General features: G+C 41.6%; 1 protein-coding gene across 3 annotated transcripts in view; it reads right to left on the reverse strand.

The window, feature by feature from the left end:
• Positions 1 to 18,090, reverse strand: part of LOC119654723 (forkhead box protein D3-A-like) — a 73,968-nt gene that overhangs the window by 12,765 nt on the left and 43,113 nt on the right. For 2 of the 3 annotated variants that reach the window (XM_038060246.1, XM_038060245.1), the window contains exon 3: positions 5,831 to 5,885. The exons of the other annotated variant lie outside the window; for it this stretch is intronic. In XM_038060246.1, the coding sequence (XP_037916174.1) occupies positions 5,831 to 5,885 (55 nt within the window). The remainder of the gene's footprint in view (positions 1 to 5,830; positions 5,886 to 18,090) is intronic. 3 annotated transcript variants of the gene reach the window in all.

The following is an 18,090-nucleotide window of genomic DNA, read 5'->3' on the forward strand; positions in this document are numbered from 1 at the left end:
CAGTATCATGCGACATACATTCAGCTATGTTACTGCAAAATTGTATAAATTTGAGGAGAGTTTTCAAGTAAATTTCTAGAATATAGTAATATGCTACTATTTATTTTATTTGACCAGATATCGAGATGGAATGTATTTGGAGGCCTAGATTTTTTATAAGTGCATCACTTTGATTTTTTTCAGTATTTCGTTTGGATAGGTTCTCAAAACGAGACCTGCTTCACTTTTTGGGACATACATTTCGGGTTCTTACTCCTCTGCGCTTCGCCCAAGGTCAGAAATAAGATAATTTTCAAAAAGTACTAATTGAGTCTTTCATTTAATGCCCCACATGACCATATTCTGTGATTAAAAATTTGCTTCCCTATCGTATATTGTGGGAACCCCCCTTAAACCCAACACAAATGATGTCATTCTTTGCACGTGTAGCGATTCATACAGCACAAATTCTCACCGAATTTCGTGACTGAGCTCCAGTCGTTTCGGAATAAATCTCGTGTGACAGACGGGCAGACAGAGATTGAACCAATAAATCGCAACTATCCTAGTTTGCGAACCGTACAAATATGTTCTGAATAAGTTCCGAAAATTTCAAGGAATTTCGTTGGATAAATTTTGGCTATGGTGGCAAATGACTTTCAAAATGCAGTTTCGTGAAAAACGCATTTAAAAATAAGAATGTGATTATTAACTACGAAACTTAAATGACCATTAATCTGCTATATCTTTTCCAGGAACCTTCGGTTTCTTTAAAAAACACACGTAAAGCCTTGGCTTCAATTCTCGCTCTTTCAGCGAATTAATTCAATCGTCGCCCGACGAATGGCCAATCAAGGTGGAACATATTATTTTATTATCTTATTCTTTAATAAATTTTATGCCGATCACGAATATACTCCACATGATGTGTTACAAATATAACGAAGAGCAGCTATTGGTAAAAGCAACTTTTCCACCGGTCTTGTGGTAGATGCAATTTGGTGAAAGTATATAGACTACAGTGCCAGGTATTATTTTGCGTGGGGTTTGTGCGGGGCCCCATACAAAAAAGTACAAATTTGAAGTAAAGGAAGGCTTCTCATACCCAACCGAAAAATCTGAAAAAAAATATAAGGACGATTCTACGTAAAATCTAGGCCTTCACATACATTTTATATCTACCCTGTTCAAAAAAATCTATTAATAGTATACATATTAATGTATTATCAAATTTCACTGGAAAATTCGTCCGAGGAAAACACAATATAGGGCAAAATATAGTAAATTTTGAAGGGAATCATACTATTATTAAAAAAAATATAGGAAATCAAAATACAGAATAGAATGCCGGTATCACATTAAATTGAATACTCTGACAAATTAAATTCGTATACACCAAGCCGTACTAATGAAGCACAAATGAATGAAACGCCGAGTTTCCTGTTTCCGACTTATTTAATTGTCAATCCGTAACTTTATATGATCTTATCCACATATGTAATGTAGAGAGACAAAATCGGATTTGGCTTCACTTTACCGGAAGCAAAGTCTCAACATTAATTTTGGAGTTTCACCACATTAGATACCCCACATAACCCATTAGATGCCTTCTCATCGACTATTGTAAGAAGAAATTTGAAATAAATCGTTATTTGTCGGCCAAGGTCAGCACGGGGGAGTATTTGCTCTATTCTTGCTCTATTTCGTAATTCACCTTTTCATATTGACGTGCAATCATTGCAAAACAATTTGCTACTTTTCTGTTGATATGGATAACGTCCGGTTTCTGGGAACTCCCAATACTTCTGTTTTAAAGATGCTCGGACACTTCCCTTTTTTTCTTTTATTTTTTAAGGTTTTGTGTAAACACAAAATCCTATTAGAATCGAGTCAATGTCTGTCTGTTCGTCTGTCTGTCTGTATATCTGTCTGTCAGGGCCGGTTTATTCGGAAATGGCTAGACCGATTGTCACGAAAATTGGTAAGAGTGTATGATCTGTTGTTCCCTTTACATGCAGCATGTGGCGCCATTTTATGTTAAGTTTAAGGGCGGCTCCCCTTACATGTGAATGGAGGGGGCAAACTTTTTTTTCATAAAATGTGGTCATGTGGGGTATCAAATGAAAGGGCTGAATGGTTCCATATTTGATATCAGGCGAAACACAGGGCAGTGAGGGCTCAAAATATGACCAACAAGTCTCGCTCTCAACCGAAAAATCAATCACAGTGGCATCTCTACGAAATCTAATCAAATTACATCCGGTTCCGATATGTGCACAAATAAAGTTAATAACAGTATATTTTCCGATTTTAGAAATTTTGCCGGAAATCCCCCTTATATCCATCCCAGAAGTACAAAATTTGGCAAGGGTGTGAGGGATAATATAATGCACAAGTTGGTCAAGTTGGTGAAGAAAATCCAACTATTATTAACAAAGTTATAGGGTGTGAAACCTTGCTATTTTTTGTGAATTTCGTGCATTCTACAACGTGTATGACGTCATATTCATATAGTTCATATGAATGGGGCCGGAAAAAATTATTTTGTTTTAGTTTTTCAGTCATTTGTATATGAATATCAATTACTCCAAACAGACATGTGTTTATGTAGGTATATAGTATATGCGTGCTAATGAAGTTTGCGGGTAGTGTCTAATTCAGATAGATATATTTGTACATTAAACCAGCCGCATTTAATATATATGTGCAGTATTCGGAAGTATGCAGTTTGTTTGTTTAGGGTGAGGGTAATGTAATATCTATCGCTGTAATATGTACGTATGTTTTGTAATTTAGAAAAATATGAAGGAATATATTGGATTTGTGGCTATACACGGATAGAAATATGTGCGTTGAAGTTTCTTACATGAGATGAACACAAAGCCTTCATACCCGAAGCGCGGGTAGATCAATCGGCACATAAACCTAAAATGTACAGGAAGATGTGAAAAGCTATTACAAGTTTCCCTTGCATTCATCCGTCCGTTTATGCTTTTGAAAGAATGAACCCTAATTTTTGCTTCAAATCCTTTGTTGAATCCTTTAACGCATTTTCCAGTGGAAATATTTCGGAAAAATATAACAGAATGAAGCTCAGATCTTCACATTAGTGCCACGTTCCCATAAATTTGTCTTCGGCATATACCGACTTTAGTTGTTGAACTGTACACCAGCATTAGTGAACGTTAGAGGTTTGTTTTTTAATAAGTGAATAGGCCTATTTTATTAAAATTTTAACATAAAAATTACTGTGGTAGTCTGCCAAATTAAACAAGTCGGGGAACCCGCTGGACGCTTCAGGTTTGAAAGTTTTTGTGTATTTCTTTTATAAAGACATTTGAGTCTGAATTTTTTCCATTAGTACGTAACACATAATATACGCATATATTATGTGAGAACACTCACTTTCGGGTGATATCGATATTCAAAATCTTGAATTTCCAAAGAAGTGACAACTTTGACCTTTTATAACTTTGTAAGTGATAGTGAGATCTCGCGATGCTAGGACGAACTTAAGGGGGGTTCTGCAGCCAATTGTAGTAATATACTATTATTAACTTTATTTGAAGGGATATCGGTATGAAGGGTACTTCGGAGCCTAGCCACCATGTAGTGACAGCCTCTTGATTTTTTTCAGATTTTTCGGTTGGGCAGTCTCTGAGAATGGCCCCGTTAAATTAATGATCATTTTCGACCACCCGAACTTCCCGCCTTTCCAACAAATGTCAAAACTAAGACCCGCATTGGAAAGTACAAACGGAGACCTTTCATTTGATACCCCATATGACTATATTTGATGAAAAAAAGCATCGCTGATGTAGGAACTTCAGATTAAATTATATCTGCTAGGTAGAACGATGCCGTAGGTCAGGACGCCAGACAACTTTTAGGGATATCGAATTGGTTGACCTCGGCGCAAAACCGGGATGTTTGGAGTTCCTTATTAAGGCAGGCCTAGACCGAATACCGGTTATTGCGTCGTTGATGATGATGATAATGAGGTAGAACTTTCTCTTGTATTTTCAAGAGAAGAAGCAAGAGAAAGGTGAGGTAGAGACATGAACGAAATTTGCTCGATGTCAGTTGTGGAATGGTGAGAGGACATCACAAACCAGACAAAGACTTTAAAGCGGATCCTGGACGATCAATATATACTCCAACATATTCCATAATATTTGGCATTGCGCAACACTATTGAACGTCTGTAGATCACATTGAAAAATTGGGCTACATATTGAATGAATCAAAATCAGTTTGATTCTTATTGTGCAATCTAGTGTTGGATATCAAAAGTAGTAATTAGAGCAGCAGAATTACAAGCCCGAAACTGGAAGTTCGGTGCTTCACGTATGAAGGATTTTGTTCATTTTATTTGCAGTAGTTATGCAACGGTATCAATGTATGTATTAGCCTGGGTGTAAGTAACTACCGCCTGATTTGAAGTCAGCAAAGGAGCGGGGAGTTGTAAACGCAATGACAATCAGTATATCAGTATATACGGGCGTTTGAGAAATAGTATAAATCAGGTCATTAGTCAGCAGGGCGTTTCTTCCTAAAAAGGACATGATACAGGATCTCGCAGACACAAGAGTGAGAATAATGGTTGATTTTTTTTCGAACTTTGCTAAAAATTCTTTGATTTCCGTTTTACATAATTGGCTACCGGCGGCTCCGTTACTTGCCAGACATATCTGAATATTCCACGGGTTAAACGGGCTCGGTGAGACACGCTCTTTATTAGCGCCTGATTCCGGTTATGAACATAAACTTCCATAAGAATTTGTGTCAACTCTGTTAATAATAGATAGATAATCATGGGGACTATTTAAGGCGACTGAACTTCCAAGCTGAGACAGAAGCTGGGGCTTATAATTCAATGGCCCCAATAATTACGACGACACAAATTTTCTAAATTTCTAAAAGGGGGTAATAGACCATGTTCATCACTTCTGGCGAAAAATTAGGGATTCCACTATCAATCTGTTTGCAAGAAGCGCGAAGCTGCGACGCAATGGTCTCCTACTGAAAAGTTACAAAGGCTCAATGTCTAGCGGAGAAAGCGACTAGTAGCGAGAGAGGAATAGCACCGTTGGAAGGTTCTGGTAGCCAAAAGCACAAAGCAGCGTTGAAAAGCTGTTGGAAAAATGCAGTGTTCTTTGCAAGAACAGCTGTCTGAAGAGAGAGGACTTGACTGATATTCTTGTTGCCGGGCGGAGTCCGGTCTTCAAAGAAGATGGGGCAGCTGGTGCTAGAAAGAAGAGCTTACTTGTTGCTCTTCATTGAACAGTACCAAAACAGAAGTTCAGCATCGTGGTCCGAAATCCAAAAATATTTATACAACATACCCGTACTCATTGTAGATAGATGACACGTCTTGCACATGACTGAATACATGGACATTACTGACCTACAACAAGTTAACTCAGTTGACTCAGTCAGCAACACACTAGTTCAGGTGAAAATGAAATAAGCATATGAAACCACCATATGATCCCATTTATTGCACATACTTTTCGAATTATCTAATTTGCTTTGCAAAGCAAAACTTCTTGTTGCTGAAGCAATGAAACCGGCAAAAAATTATTAGCGAAGTTTGCAGAAATTGATATTTGGGTCAGGTAATTGGGCAAGTCGGTCACTTGCTCGGCAAATGCCCTATATTTGCAAATCACCTTACATAACTTTACGCTGGTAATGTTTACCTTTTCAACATTCTCGATCTGCGGTAACTAATTGAGAGTCGGCTATAATGCAACTATACTGCAATAATGCTAGGGTAGGCATTCTATAAATAATGGCTACTGATATTGGATAATTTCTAGGTTAAATCAATGAGCAAGTTTTGACTTACCCAAATGTCCAAGGGGATATGGCTCCTGTTTGATTTTTGGTATGGCTAATAAACCCTGTAAAGAGATGAAATGAGCAAATGTAACCTCTCTGTAGATCAAAGTAATGCTAAAAAGTTAATAGAGTCTTTGCCCTGGGAGCGAAATTCGAAAGGAAACTATTTTTCACCTGAAATTGCTCTTGAAATGCTGTTCAATTGCAAGGCCTGCCCCGTGCACTTCTGACAATATTTTACATAAATATATTTATTTAATTTATATAGTAGTAATTAAGTACGTGATTTTTTTACAAATATAGCCAATAGTAGAAGGGAACACTCTCAGAAATGAAATAACCATCATCATCATCAACGGCGCAACAACCGGTATCCGGTCTAGGCCTGCCTTAATAAGGAACTCCAGACATCCCGGTTTTGCGCCGAGGTCCACCAATTCGATATCCCTAAAAGCTGTCTGGCGTCCTGACCCACGCCATCGCTCCATCTAAGGCAGGTGTCTGCCCCGTCTTCTTTTTCTACCATAGATTTTGCTCTCATAGACTTTCCGGACTGGATCATCCTCATTAATACGGATTAAGTGACCCGCCCACCGTAACCTATTGAGCCGGATTTTATCCACAACCTTACGCTCATGGTATCGTTCATAGATTTCGTCGTTATGTAGGCTACGGAATCGTCCATTATCATGTAGGGGGCCAAAAATTCTTCGGAGGATTCTCCTCTCGAACGCGGCCAAGAGTTCGCAATTCTTCTTGCTAAGAACTCAAGTTTCCGAGGAATACATGAGGACTGGCAAGGTGATTGTCTTGTACAGTAAGAGCTTTGCTCCTGTGGTGAGACGTTTCGAGGGAACAGCTTTTGTAAGCTGAAAAAGGCTATGTTGGGTGACAACAACCGTGCGCGGAATTCATCATCGTAGCTGTTATCGGTTGTGATTTTCGACCCTAGATAGGAGAAATTGTCAACGGTCTCAAAGTTGTTTTCTTCTGTTGTTGTTGTTGGTTGGTTCGTCTTCGGTGCTGACGTTGCCACCATATATTTTGTATTGCCTTCATTGATGTGCAGCCCAAGATCTCGCTCCAATGACCGCCTGCTCGATCTGGATCAAGGCAGTTTGTAGGTTTCGGCTGGTTTTTCCCATGATGTAGATATCGTCAGCATGGGCCAGTAGTTGGGTGAACTTGAAGAGGATCGTACCTCTTGCATTTACCTCAGCATCACGGATCACTTTCTCGAGGACCAGGTTAAAGAGGACGCATGATAGCGCATCCCCTTGTCGTAGACCGTTGTTGATATCGAATGGTCTTGAGAGTGATCCTGGTGCTTTTATCTGGCCTCGCACATTGGTCAGGGTCAGCCTAGTCAGTCTTATTAATTTCGTTGCGATACCGAATTCTCCCATGGCCGTGTACAGTTTTACCCGGGCTATGCTATCATAGGCGGCTTTAAAGTCGATGAATAGATGGTGCAACTGTTGTTCATATTCCAACAGTTTTTCCATCGCTTGCCGCACAGAGAAAATCTGATCTGTTGCTGATTTTCCTGGACTAAAGCCTCTTTGGTATGGGCCAAAGATGTTCTGGGCGTATGGGGCTATCCGGCCTAGCAAGAGACCGGAGAATATCTTATAGATAGTACTCAGCAACGTGATACCTCTATAATTGCTGCACTGTGTGATATCTCTCTTTTTATGTATGAGACAGATAATGCCTCGTTGCCAATCGTCAGGCATTGATGCGCTGTCCCATATCTTGATCACAAGTTGACGAACCGCTTGATGTAACTGGTCGCCTCCATATTTAACCAATTCGGCTGTAATTCCATCGGCTCCTGGCGACTTATGATTTTTTAGCCGATGAATTGCACGGACTGTTTCTCCTAAACTTGGTGGTGGCAGTATTTGTCCGTCGTCTTCAGTTGGCGGGACCTCCAACTCGTCGATGTTCTGGTTGTTCAGTAGCTCATCAAAGTACTCAACCCATCGCTCTAATATGCCCATTCTGTCGGAAATCAGATTTCCCTCTTTGTCTCGGCAGGATGAGCATCGAGGTGTATAAGGCATCATCCTGCCGACTTGTTGGTAAAATTTCCGCGCCTGGTGCGGTTGCTCCCTGTACTTTTCTAGTTCATAGATTTGCTGGTTCTCCCAGGCTTCCTTTTTCCGTCAGTGAAGTCGCTTCTCCGCTCGACGGAGTTCGTGATAAGTCTCTGGGCGTGTCCGCGTTCTTTGAGAATGCAACATTACTCGGTATGCGGCATTCTTCCGTTCCGTTGCTAGCTTACATTCATCGTCAAACCAGCCGTTCCGACCCCTTTTGCGGCTGGGGCCAAGTATGTTTGTGGTCGTATCCATGATAATGTTCTTCGGGTGATTGTGAAGATCATTTGTTGATGCTTCATCTCCAGGACCTCTGTTGACTGCGGTTATTGCGGCATCCATTTCCCTCTTATAGGTGTCGCGGAGGGTTGTGTTGTGGATGGCTTCAGTGTTCACTCTCACCTGATTGTCAGAGGGGATTCTAGGTGGTATTGTTATTCGAGCTAGGAGCACCATGCCAACGAGATAGTGATCCGAGTCTATATTGGCCCCCCTATATGCTCTGACATTCATCAAGTCTGAGGGGTGGCGGCGTTCGATCAACACGTGGTCAATTTGGTTGAAAGTGGTTCCGTCTGGAGACTTAGAAAGGGCAGTGAAATCAAGATTGGCCACAGTGGTGCAGGAGCCAGATGGCATTTGTATTATCTTAAAACAGGGATCCTTCTATTTATATCTCTCGACGAACATAGTGGGTAATCGAATCCTACTTAACACCTTCCCGCGATTATTTACCTGTCCAGTGCTGCTGCTGGCTTCTGGAATAGGTTGATAAGCTAGTAATGTATTGCGAGTGCAGGATACAAGCACTTCCGAACGACTTCGATGTTAATGTGCACAAGGAGTTTTGGTGAAGTAACTAACGTAATTTATTCTTTTTTCATAGCCTTTGCCCCGTTTATTAGTGGGGTCCTCTCACCAATATCGAACTTCCCATTTTCTTGGGTCACAGACTTCATCAAGGAGTTAAATGTCTCTTGAATCACCATCTAGTGTATCAAGTTATCGTCGTTTCGGGTGACCTTTGGTCATTTTCGATCAACTTCAATGTTTTGGCCAATTTTATCTTGTGAGTTATTGTTAGCATGAATTACTATTTTTCCATAACCTCATTTTGATCGTAGATTTCCTCATTTCGGATGTCATCATAGCGTGTGTTCCCTTCATCAGTGCTAACAATTCTTCGACAGCACATCCCAACAGGAACCAAAGGCAGAGCTTTCTTAAAGATTCATTTCGGGTTAATGGTAATGGATCTTAATGGAATCACTGACATGGGTACATGAAATTGATAAATTTCAGAAAAGTGTTCTATGCATATACGTAAATAGCTTCAATTTTATCCAGAGAAATTCTATGAATATGGTAGAATGTCCACTGAAACTTTTGAAGCGGATATTAGAAAGCAAAAAACAAAACTTCGTGAACCAATTTCGCAAAAAGAAAGATTGATTGTAATTTTAAGAATAAAATAAAAAAATATAATAAAAGGAATAAAATGCTTCATAAATGAAAATAAACTTTTGGGTAAAAAAAGTTCTCATTTTTATCCTCATCTCTGCCTCCCGTACAATAACATTTCCAGTTCCTTAGTTTTTTACATTCCTAAATAATGTTTGTTCCTGTTCAGTCGTTTTGCAAACTTCGATTTTTTTCCAAGTACCGCCAAATTGAATATGGTAAAGCTTGAAATGCCAGCCCTATGACCGGAGAAGGAGGATGGTCTCCCTTTTTAGCCTCGCTGGAGAGTTGTCGTTATCTGCCTCAGTTAAAAGATTATATCGTCAGAAAGTGGTATCATATTAATGTCAAATAAGTAATAAGTAATAAGAGAAGCGGGAGATACTCTCTCTCTAATCTCGTTGAAAAAGTGCAGCGAGCACCCTTATCCTATAAGAAACTAGAATGGAAAATAAAAATATGATGCTCCAATTTTCGGGGTTAGAGAGGAGGAGAACAGGAAGTCATTAAATCAATAACAATTTAGCTGAAATTCATGTATATATCGCCCCGTAAGTTGGGATTTACGAAAGCTCTGAAAATCCTTCCGAGAAAGACGACTAAAATGGATAGAAATTTGTGGGTTAGCAACCTTCAAATTTTGAAACTTTACTTTTAGCGAGAAGTTAACAGCGCGTGGGATATTGACTGACCTCAGGCTACGACCTTTGACTATCGGAAACGGACTATGGTTGGTTTTTGGAATACACGTACGCTTATCGACTACGATATCGAGGGTGCATAGAATACTCGCTTTCTGCAAACGATGTAAGCTGGACGTTTTTGGCCTAAGCGAAGTACGATGGCGGGACTCTGGAGAATACTTCTCCCACTCTGGCGGCAATGAACCTTTGTACTCTGGAAAGCCAAGTAGTAGCATTTGTGAATCCGGTGTCTGATTGTTACTAATGGCTACCGGAAGGCGCGCTCTCTTGAATTGGGAGCCGTTTTATGACTTCTAACTTCAAAATTCCGGTCCTGGTTAAGGAACATCACAATTGCATAGTTCTATGTACTAACGGAGAGGTTTTCTAAAGATGACATCGTGATCGTGATGAGTGAATGGCAAAGTGGGCTTTGACAACACCTTGCTCAAACATGTGATGGGAAAGCAGAATCTTGGTGACCGACGATAATGGTGGTAGGTTTGTAGAATTTAATAACTCTATTGAATCGTCATTTGTGGCACATTTTTCGAGCACAGAGCCTGCCATAAAGTACTGGTCCGTTTTGAACGCGTACTTGTCTGACCCTAAAACAAAAGACACAAAAGAGATTGTGTGGTCTGAAGAGGCTATCCGCGCGTTTGATAAATCTGGCTGATGCTACACTCTTGGCATTTCCTCGGTAAGATGTACCCCTAGCCGTTTTTGTTGATGCCTCTGACATCGCAGTAGGTGCTGTTCTTCACCAAAAGGTGAATCAAGTCTGGCAGCTGTTGAGCTTTTTCTCTAAACAGTTGAACCCCGCTCAACGGAACTACAGTACCTACGACCGAGAACTGCTCGCCGCGTACTTGAGCAGTAAATACTTACGTTTCTCCCAAGAAGGCAGGCCGTTCACAATGTTCACGGACCATAAGCCTCTCACGTATGCTTTGAAATAAAAGTCCTACAAAACGTCCCCTCGTCAGCTTTAACACCTGAGCTTTATAAGCCAGTTCATGTCCAACATACAGCACGTGCCCGGCAAGGGCAACATAGTTGCTGAGCTTTGTCACGTGTCTCCCGCCTCCCTCGACTTCTCGGCTATTGCCAAGGCCCAGGAGGATGACGCAGTACTTCAGAGCCTCAAATCCAACCCCAAATACAAATTTCAGGCTCGAACCTCTCTCTCTGCTACAAGTACTCGGAAAAGGGACCTCGGCTATACATTTCGGCCACCTTACGCAAGGAAGTGTTCCACGCAATTCACGACTTAGCGCATCCAGCCATCGGGACGACAAATCAGCTAGTCACCGAGAAATACTTCTGGCCCTCTATGAATAAAGACCTCAGCTCCTGGGCCAGAGAGTGCATCGCATACCAGAAGTGTGAGGTCACCAGGCATGTAATAAAAGAAGTGGGCTCATTCCCACGCTTTGCCAAGCGATTCCACACAATACACCTCGACATCTTAGGCCCTTTGCGAGACTCGCGCGGTTTCAAGTATTGCCTCACAATCATCGACAGGTTTACGCGGTGGCCCGCAATATCTCCCGAATTTGCCGAAGCCCTCTGTCGAGACTGGATCCCTCGCTTTGGTATCTCTGCAGTGATTATCACTGACCAGAGAGTGCAATTTGGGTCCACCCTTTTTCGGAGTTAGGCAAACTGTTGGGATTCAAACGCCTAAGGTTTTACCTCTCGTCCTACTTGGCCTACGAACAATCCGCCGGGAGGAATTTGCTGCCAACCCCGCGGAGTTGGTATACGGGGAGAACCCAAGGCTCCCAAGTGATCCGGTCTTCGACAAGAAATTGGATCTCACAGACTCGGGATTGCTACGTCTACAGAAAGACAACCTACAGCGCCTTAAAAGTACACCTCCCACCCGACACACATTCGCACCTGCCTGCGCTCCCAAGGAACTGGATTCGTGCACGCACGTCCTGGTCAGGACGGATGCTGTCCGCTGCAGCTTCCATACGAAGGCCCGTACCGCGTTCTCGAGCGGGGAGAACATTTCTTCCAGCTCGAGATCGGGGGACACAGGAAGGCTGTCTCCTTGTCCAGGCTAAAGTCCGTTTGCGCCCCAAATCAACGTTGGATTCGCTTCGTCTAATGATGGGAAACACAGGTTCAGTCGCTGGAACCCCTAAGTTCCATCTGGGGGCAGAGTGATGTGGCGCAGCAGGGTTAACAACATTCGAAATTTATTTCCAATTAATTCGACTAACAGATGGCACCACCGGTGTTCTCCGGTGTTCTGGCATCTGATTCGAAAAAATCGAAAAAAACAAATAATTGAAGTCTACAGCCAGCTGCCGCTCGTTCATCATTATTATTAATAATTAATGTTCCTAAACGCATTTATAATAGTCAGCGGTTTGCTTTGCATGAAATGAAAATAAATTGAATTCATGTTTGCACAATTGGATTTAATTGATTTCAGTTTATATCCATCAATTAGCAAATAAATGCTTAATTAAAATAATATGATATAACGAAATATATAAGCAACTAAAAATGCACTCACACGGAATAAAGCCGCTGAGCTTGGTAGTCTCCCCGTAAAACTATTTATCGTTGCACCTGCAGTTACTGTAAACCTTGATATCCGTGACTGTTAAGATTTCAAAGTAGGGCAGCCGTTTTGAGTATGACAATTGGAGGGGTATCTGTGTCCTCCCTGGCATTGCAAAGATAATAGCTAAAATAATCCTGGAACGCAAGAACATCTCGAAAACTTTATCGACAGAGAGCAGACTGTTTTCCACTCTGGGTCCTCCTGAATTGACCACATTAACACCCTAGATCTTCGCCCCCTTTGTTCTTAATAGATGTCGATAGTGCGAAAAGGGAGTATATCTGGCGTGTTCTACGCAGGGAGGGGGGGGGGGGCATTGCGGAGAAACTAATAGCTATTATCAGAGCGACATATGATGGCGTCCTGCACCGAGGTGAAATTTCTCGAAAGCGGAATCCGTAGTCGATACTACTTCTTGTTACCGCCGACGTTCTTCATACTGCCTTGTTCGGACGACGTGCAAGAGTTCAATAGACTATGACATCTTTCGTAAACACCTCGACTACGTTGATGGCATCTGTATGGTTTTTCACCGGGCTATGACTTCGGCCAAAAGGCCCTGGATTTGAAAAGAGAGGCAGGAAGAGTTGGACAGAAGATAAACACCTACATAACGAAGGTTTTCAGTTTGTCGGCCCATCCCACTCTCTCTATCTGCATTAATGGGCAGAGCATCAAATGCTTGATCAATTTGTATATCTAGAAGTGTGGTTTCTGTCGAGGGTGGGACCGAACTGGATGTCACCCAACGCTTTAACAGCGCTAGATCCGCTTTTGCAGAATTGTCTAAAATCTGGTTATTGCTTTACCAGATTTTAGACACACCAAGATCACTGTCAGCGGCAGTGACCTGCCCAGGACTGAGCGATTTAAATACCTCGGGTCAACTGGTGTTCTTTGTGATCGACGTATCAACGAACGTCTCGAGTCTAAAATTTACCGCAATGTCGTCCGTCCTGTCGCCCTCTGTGGTACTGAGGATTGGCCGACTATAGAAGACAATGAACGGCGTCTTGCGGTAATGGAGACGAAGATGTTGCGTTGGACTAGTGGCGTGACACGTTTTGATCACATCCGAAATGAGGATATCCGCGGTCGTTATGGGGTTGCACCCCTTCTTCTTTTTCTTCAGCCTTTGTCCCGTTCACAAGCGGGGTCGGCTCGTTGCGATCGGCTTCGCCATTTGGCTCTATCGAATCCCTGATTTGGGTGCAATCTCGAGGCTTTCAAATCCCCATCTAGCGATCGTGGAAAAATTGCGAGAGAGGCGCCTTCGATGGTATGGTCACGCAATTCGTGCTAACGAGAATTCACTTGCCAAAAGGCAAGTCTAAACAACAGTGGCTTGATACGCTGGATGGGGATTTAAAAGCCTCGAGATTGCACCCAGATCAGGCATTCGATAGAGCTAAATGGAGAAACCGATCACGACGAGCCGACCCCACTTGTGAGAATTTAAGCTAGTCAAAGAATTTTATGAATTTAATCAAGGGAAACAAAATATGCTACAAAGACCATACCACTGAACTCTTGTTTTTTTTATTCTGTTCGGTATGCCTTCCTTCTCTAAATCGGTATTTTGCGCTACCTAGCACCCGAATAAATCCAAACATATACGAATGTGTCACTAATATGAGTTAAATGCAGTTGCTAGCCCCGTACCTACTTTTACCCCTGTTGCTTTTACATTTTGGAATTCCGGGGCGTTAGTTAATTAATTCAATTCTTTATTTTATTATAAACTATTATTATTAATTAACTATTTTTACTTCACATTCCTTTGTAATTAAGAAGTACTCGTAGGATGAATTGCTTTTAGAGTATTAACACGTCGGAACACCAGAAGTTTAGCGCTTTTGTGTTCATCTTATTTGAGCAACTCATTATGCACATTTTCGAAGGAAGATTGATATTCTTTCTAGGCGGTATCTCGAATTACTGATACCAAAAGATAACATGACAACGAGGTTTCACTTCGATAAGAAGTTTGAAACACGTTGGAGTAACAAGGCAAACTGGGAGAGCGTCGCTGCGACATACGGCTTAAACCAGCAACTGATTACTTGGTACACTGACGGATCCCTCACAGCAGAGGAAGCGGGTGCCGGTGTCATTGGTCTAAGGAGAATGTACTTTCAGCCAATGGGCAGGTACAATAGGATATTTCAGACGGAAATATACGCCATATACAAATGTGCCTCCTTTAATCTGCAAAGGAACTATAGGGGGCAGAACATAGCTATTCTCACTGATAGCCAAGCAGCGATCAAGGCACTTAGGTCCAACCAGGTGAACTCTAAACTGGTATGGGAATTCCTTGAGAAACTGAATACACTCGGCTCGTCCAACAAGGTGGAAATCCAATCCAGTCCAATGGTGGAAATTCTGTGGAATTGGAAATGATTTCATGGCTATGAATCTAAGAAATGAAAAGGAACGGTTTGGGGACCTATACTGGGCGGGCCTACCAGGGATGGAACAGTGCAGAGTGCTTATTGGGGGATACGAACCCATACGCACAAAGGATTGCTTAAACCACATCAAAAAGAACCTCCGAATCATAGTGGGAATTCTCACTGGTTATTGTCGGCTGAACTATCGCCTAGGGAAGCTAGGGATATCTACGGACACTGCCTGCAGGTTTTGTGAGGAGGATGACGAAACCTCTATACACGTCCTGGGACATCTGGGAGAACACTTAATACCAGATGCAAAGCTGAAAGATCTGGAAGTAGGGAACATACTAAAGTTCCTAACGGTTATAGGCCTGCTCGACATACTATGATCAATAGGTACACTATAACCAGTAAAAGGGGCACAATAGCTCTTCAAAGACGTGGTGCGACTTTCCCTTAATAGAATAATAATAATAATGCACGTTTTCCATTCGTACATAAGTAGGTAAGACTTCAAAATATTCCGCAATATTTTTCTAAACTCTAAGATACACATACGTACATACATACAAATATGTACATACGTACTAAAACGTCCTCATGGACCTTGCCGTTCATTTCACTGGTTCACTTTATATGGTGATGACGTCAATAAATTCACCTGAAATGCGAAGCTTTGACCTTCTATAACTTTGTTAATAATAGTTGGATCGCTTTCAAACTTTTCAGAATGTCCAATATTATCGCCTATGCTGCTGCTAAATTTTGTATGTCAGGGATGAAACACATTTGATACCCCACAGGACCATATTCCGTGGAAAAAAATTTCACCCTTCTTTCGCATGTATGAGGAGCCTTCCTTCAAAATAAACGCAAAATGGCACCACTCGCTGCATGTAATGGGGCACATAGACCACATGTTCCCACCAAATTTCGTGACAATTACTTCAGCCGTTTCCGAGTAAATCGGGTGTGTCAGGCTGACAGACGGACAGACAGGCATTGAATCGAGTTTAATAAGGTTTTGTTTCACACATGGAGTTGACTGCAGACTGTCACGAGACCGGCTCCGACACCGTGGTTTTTATTTCAATACTAGCAAGTAGGCGAGCTCCTCAGCTCCTCCTCCGAGTTGCTCAGCCGTGGTGAGTTGTGTTGAGATTATTTTAGTGTAAAGCTCGGGTGAATTGCCGCTAAGCCTAGTCTCTAGACGGAACCACTTTCAATCGAATCAACTACTTATAAATGGACCGCCACCACCTCTTCATCATCATCATCATCACCAACGGCGCAACAACCGGTATCCGGTCTAGGCCTGCCTTAATAAGGAACTCCAGACATCTCGGTTTTGCGTCGAGGTCCACCAAATCGATATTCCAGTTCATAGATTTCGTTGTTATGTAGGCTACGGAATCGTCCATCCTCAGGTAGCGGGCCAAAAATACTTCGGCCACCACCTCTTAGTCTTGATAAATATCAGAATGTATAGTGGACCAATGTGGGCTGGGATGACCATCTAGTCTTAGCTCAAATAAAAACGCTATTTTATATCCCCTGTGATGATCGGTTAAAAGTAAACACTAAAGCAATCCATAGCAAAGTCCACCTTCACATTGCATAGATAACTGACCTTCACAACTTCCTAATTACAAAGGAATTCGAGATAAAAACAGTTAATTAGTAATAATAGTTCATAACAAGTCGGGAAACCGGAAGTTCGGCGCTTCAGACATGAAAGGTTCTTCTGTGAGTATATTTGAGTGTAGAACTATCCCATTTGTACGTAGCCCGTTAGGTATATGCATTTAGCATGTCTGACTACCCACTTTAGTGTGATATTGATATTTAGTTGAAGTAAATTTACACGATAAAGTTAACTTTGAGCTACTGTAACTTTGTTACTGATAGTATGATTTTGATCAAATTTGGGGATAATATGCCTCATATTATATTTTATACTACTACCGCTACTTTTATAACTCTATGATAAACTTAAGGGGGGTTTTACTCAATTTTCCCTAAAATATGGTAATATACTATTATTAACTAAATTAGAACAGATATCGATATGGAGAGCATTTTGAGGCCTGGGTACCATTAGAGGCAGCTTAATGATTTTTTTCAGATTTTTCGGTTGGGTAATTTTTCAGAATGGGTTCGTTAAAGAAATCATCACTTTCCACCCCTCCCACTCCCTGCCTTTTTAACAGATCTCAAAACTAAGACCGGCTTCGAAAAGTACTAATCGAGGCCTTTCATTTGATACTCCACATGACTATATTCGGTGAAAAAAATTTTACACCTCCCTTTCACATGTATGGGACCCTCCCCCCCCTCCTAAATCTCAACGTAGAAGGATATCACTGCATGTCTGGGCATTCACAGTTCCTACCTTCTCACCAAATTTTGTGTCAATCGGTAAAGCCGTTCCTGAGAAAAGTGCGTGTGACAGACAGACAGACAGAATGAGCTGACTCCGCCCCCTGATGTAATATCTTATGGTGGTTTCGCGGGGCAGTGAGGGACGCACGGATGGTTTTAGAGGATGAAAATCCCACACGCTGGTGTGTCCAGACCAGTGTCTTTTGAAGATTTCCACCTCCTGAAAAAAAGACAGAGATAGACTGACAGACACAATAATAAGGTTTTGTTTTGCAAACAAAACCTTAATAAAAAGTCGAATTAATTAACTAAAATGATAAGCCGGCAGCGGAAGAAAAGAATGCTACATATCGGGCAATGCAGCAATCTCAAAAAACACATGGACTCGCAGAGGTTTATTGCGAACTCCGTCGAGAGGAGAAGCAAATTCACAGATAGAAGAAGCGTTCCAAGTGCGGAAGCTCAACCTACAAGTCAGTAGGATAAGGTCGTATATAGTTCAATCCTCATTCCGCTGTGATAAAGGGTGTGATGATGTGGGCATTTGAAGCAATGGATTGAGTATTTCGATGAATTGCACAACAACAAAGATACCAGTAAATTGAAGGTCTCGATAACTTAAGGCATAGACCACATTCGCTCCAAGTTCACCCAACTGC

Source organism: Hermetia illucens, chromosome 4 (genome assembly GCF_905115235.1).
Source record: "Hermetia illucens chromosome 4, iHerIll2.2.curated.20191125, whole genome shotgun sequence".
Taxonomy (NCBI): Eukaryota; Metazoa; Arthropoda; class Insecta; order Diptera; family Stratiomyidae; genus Hermetia; species Hermetia illucens.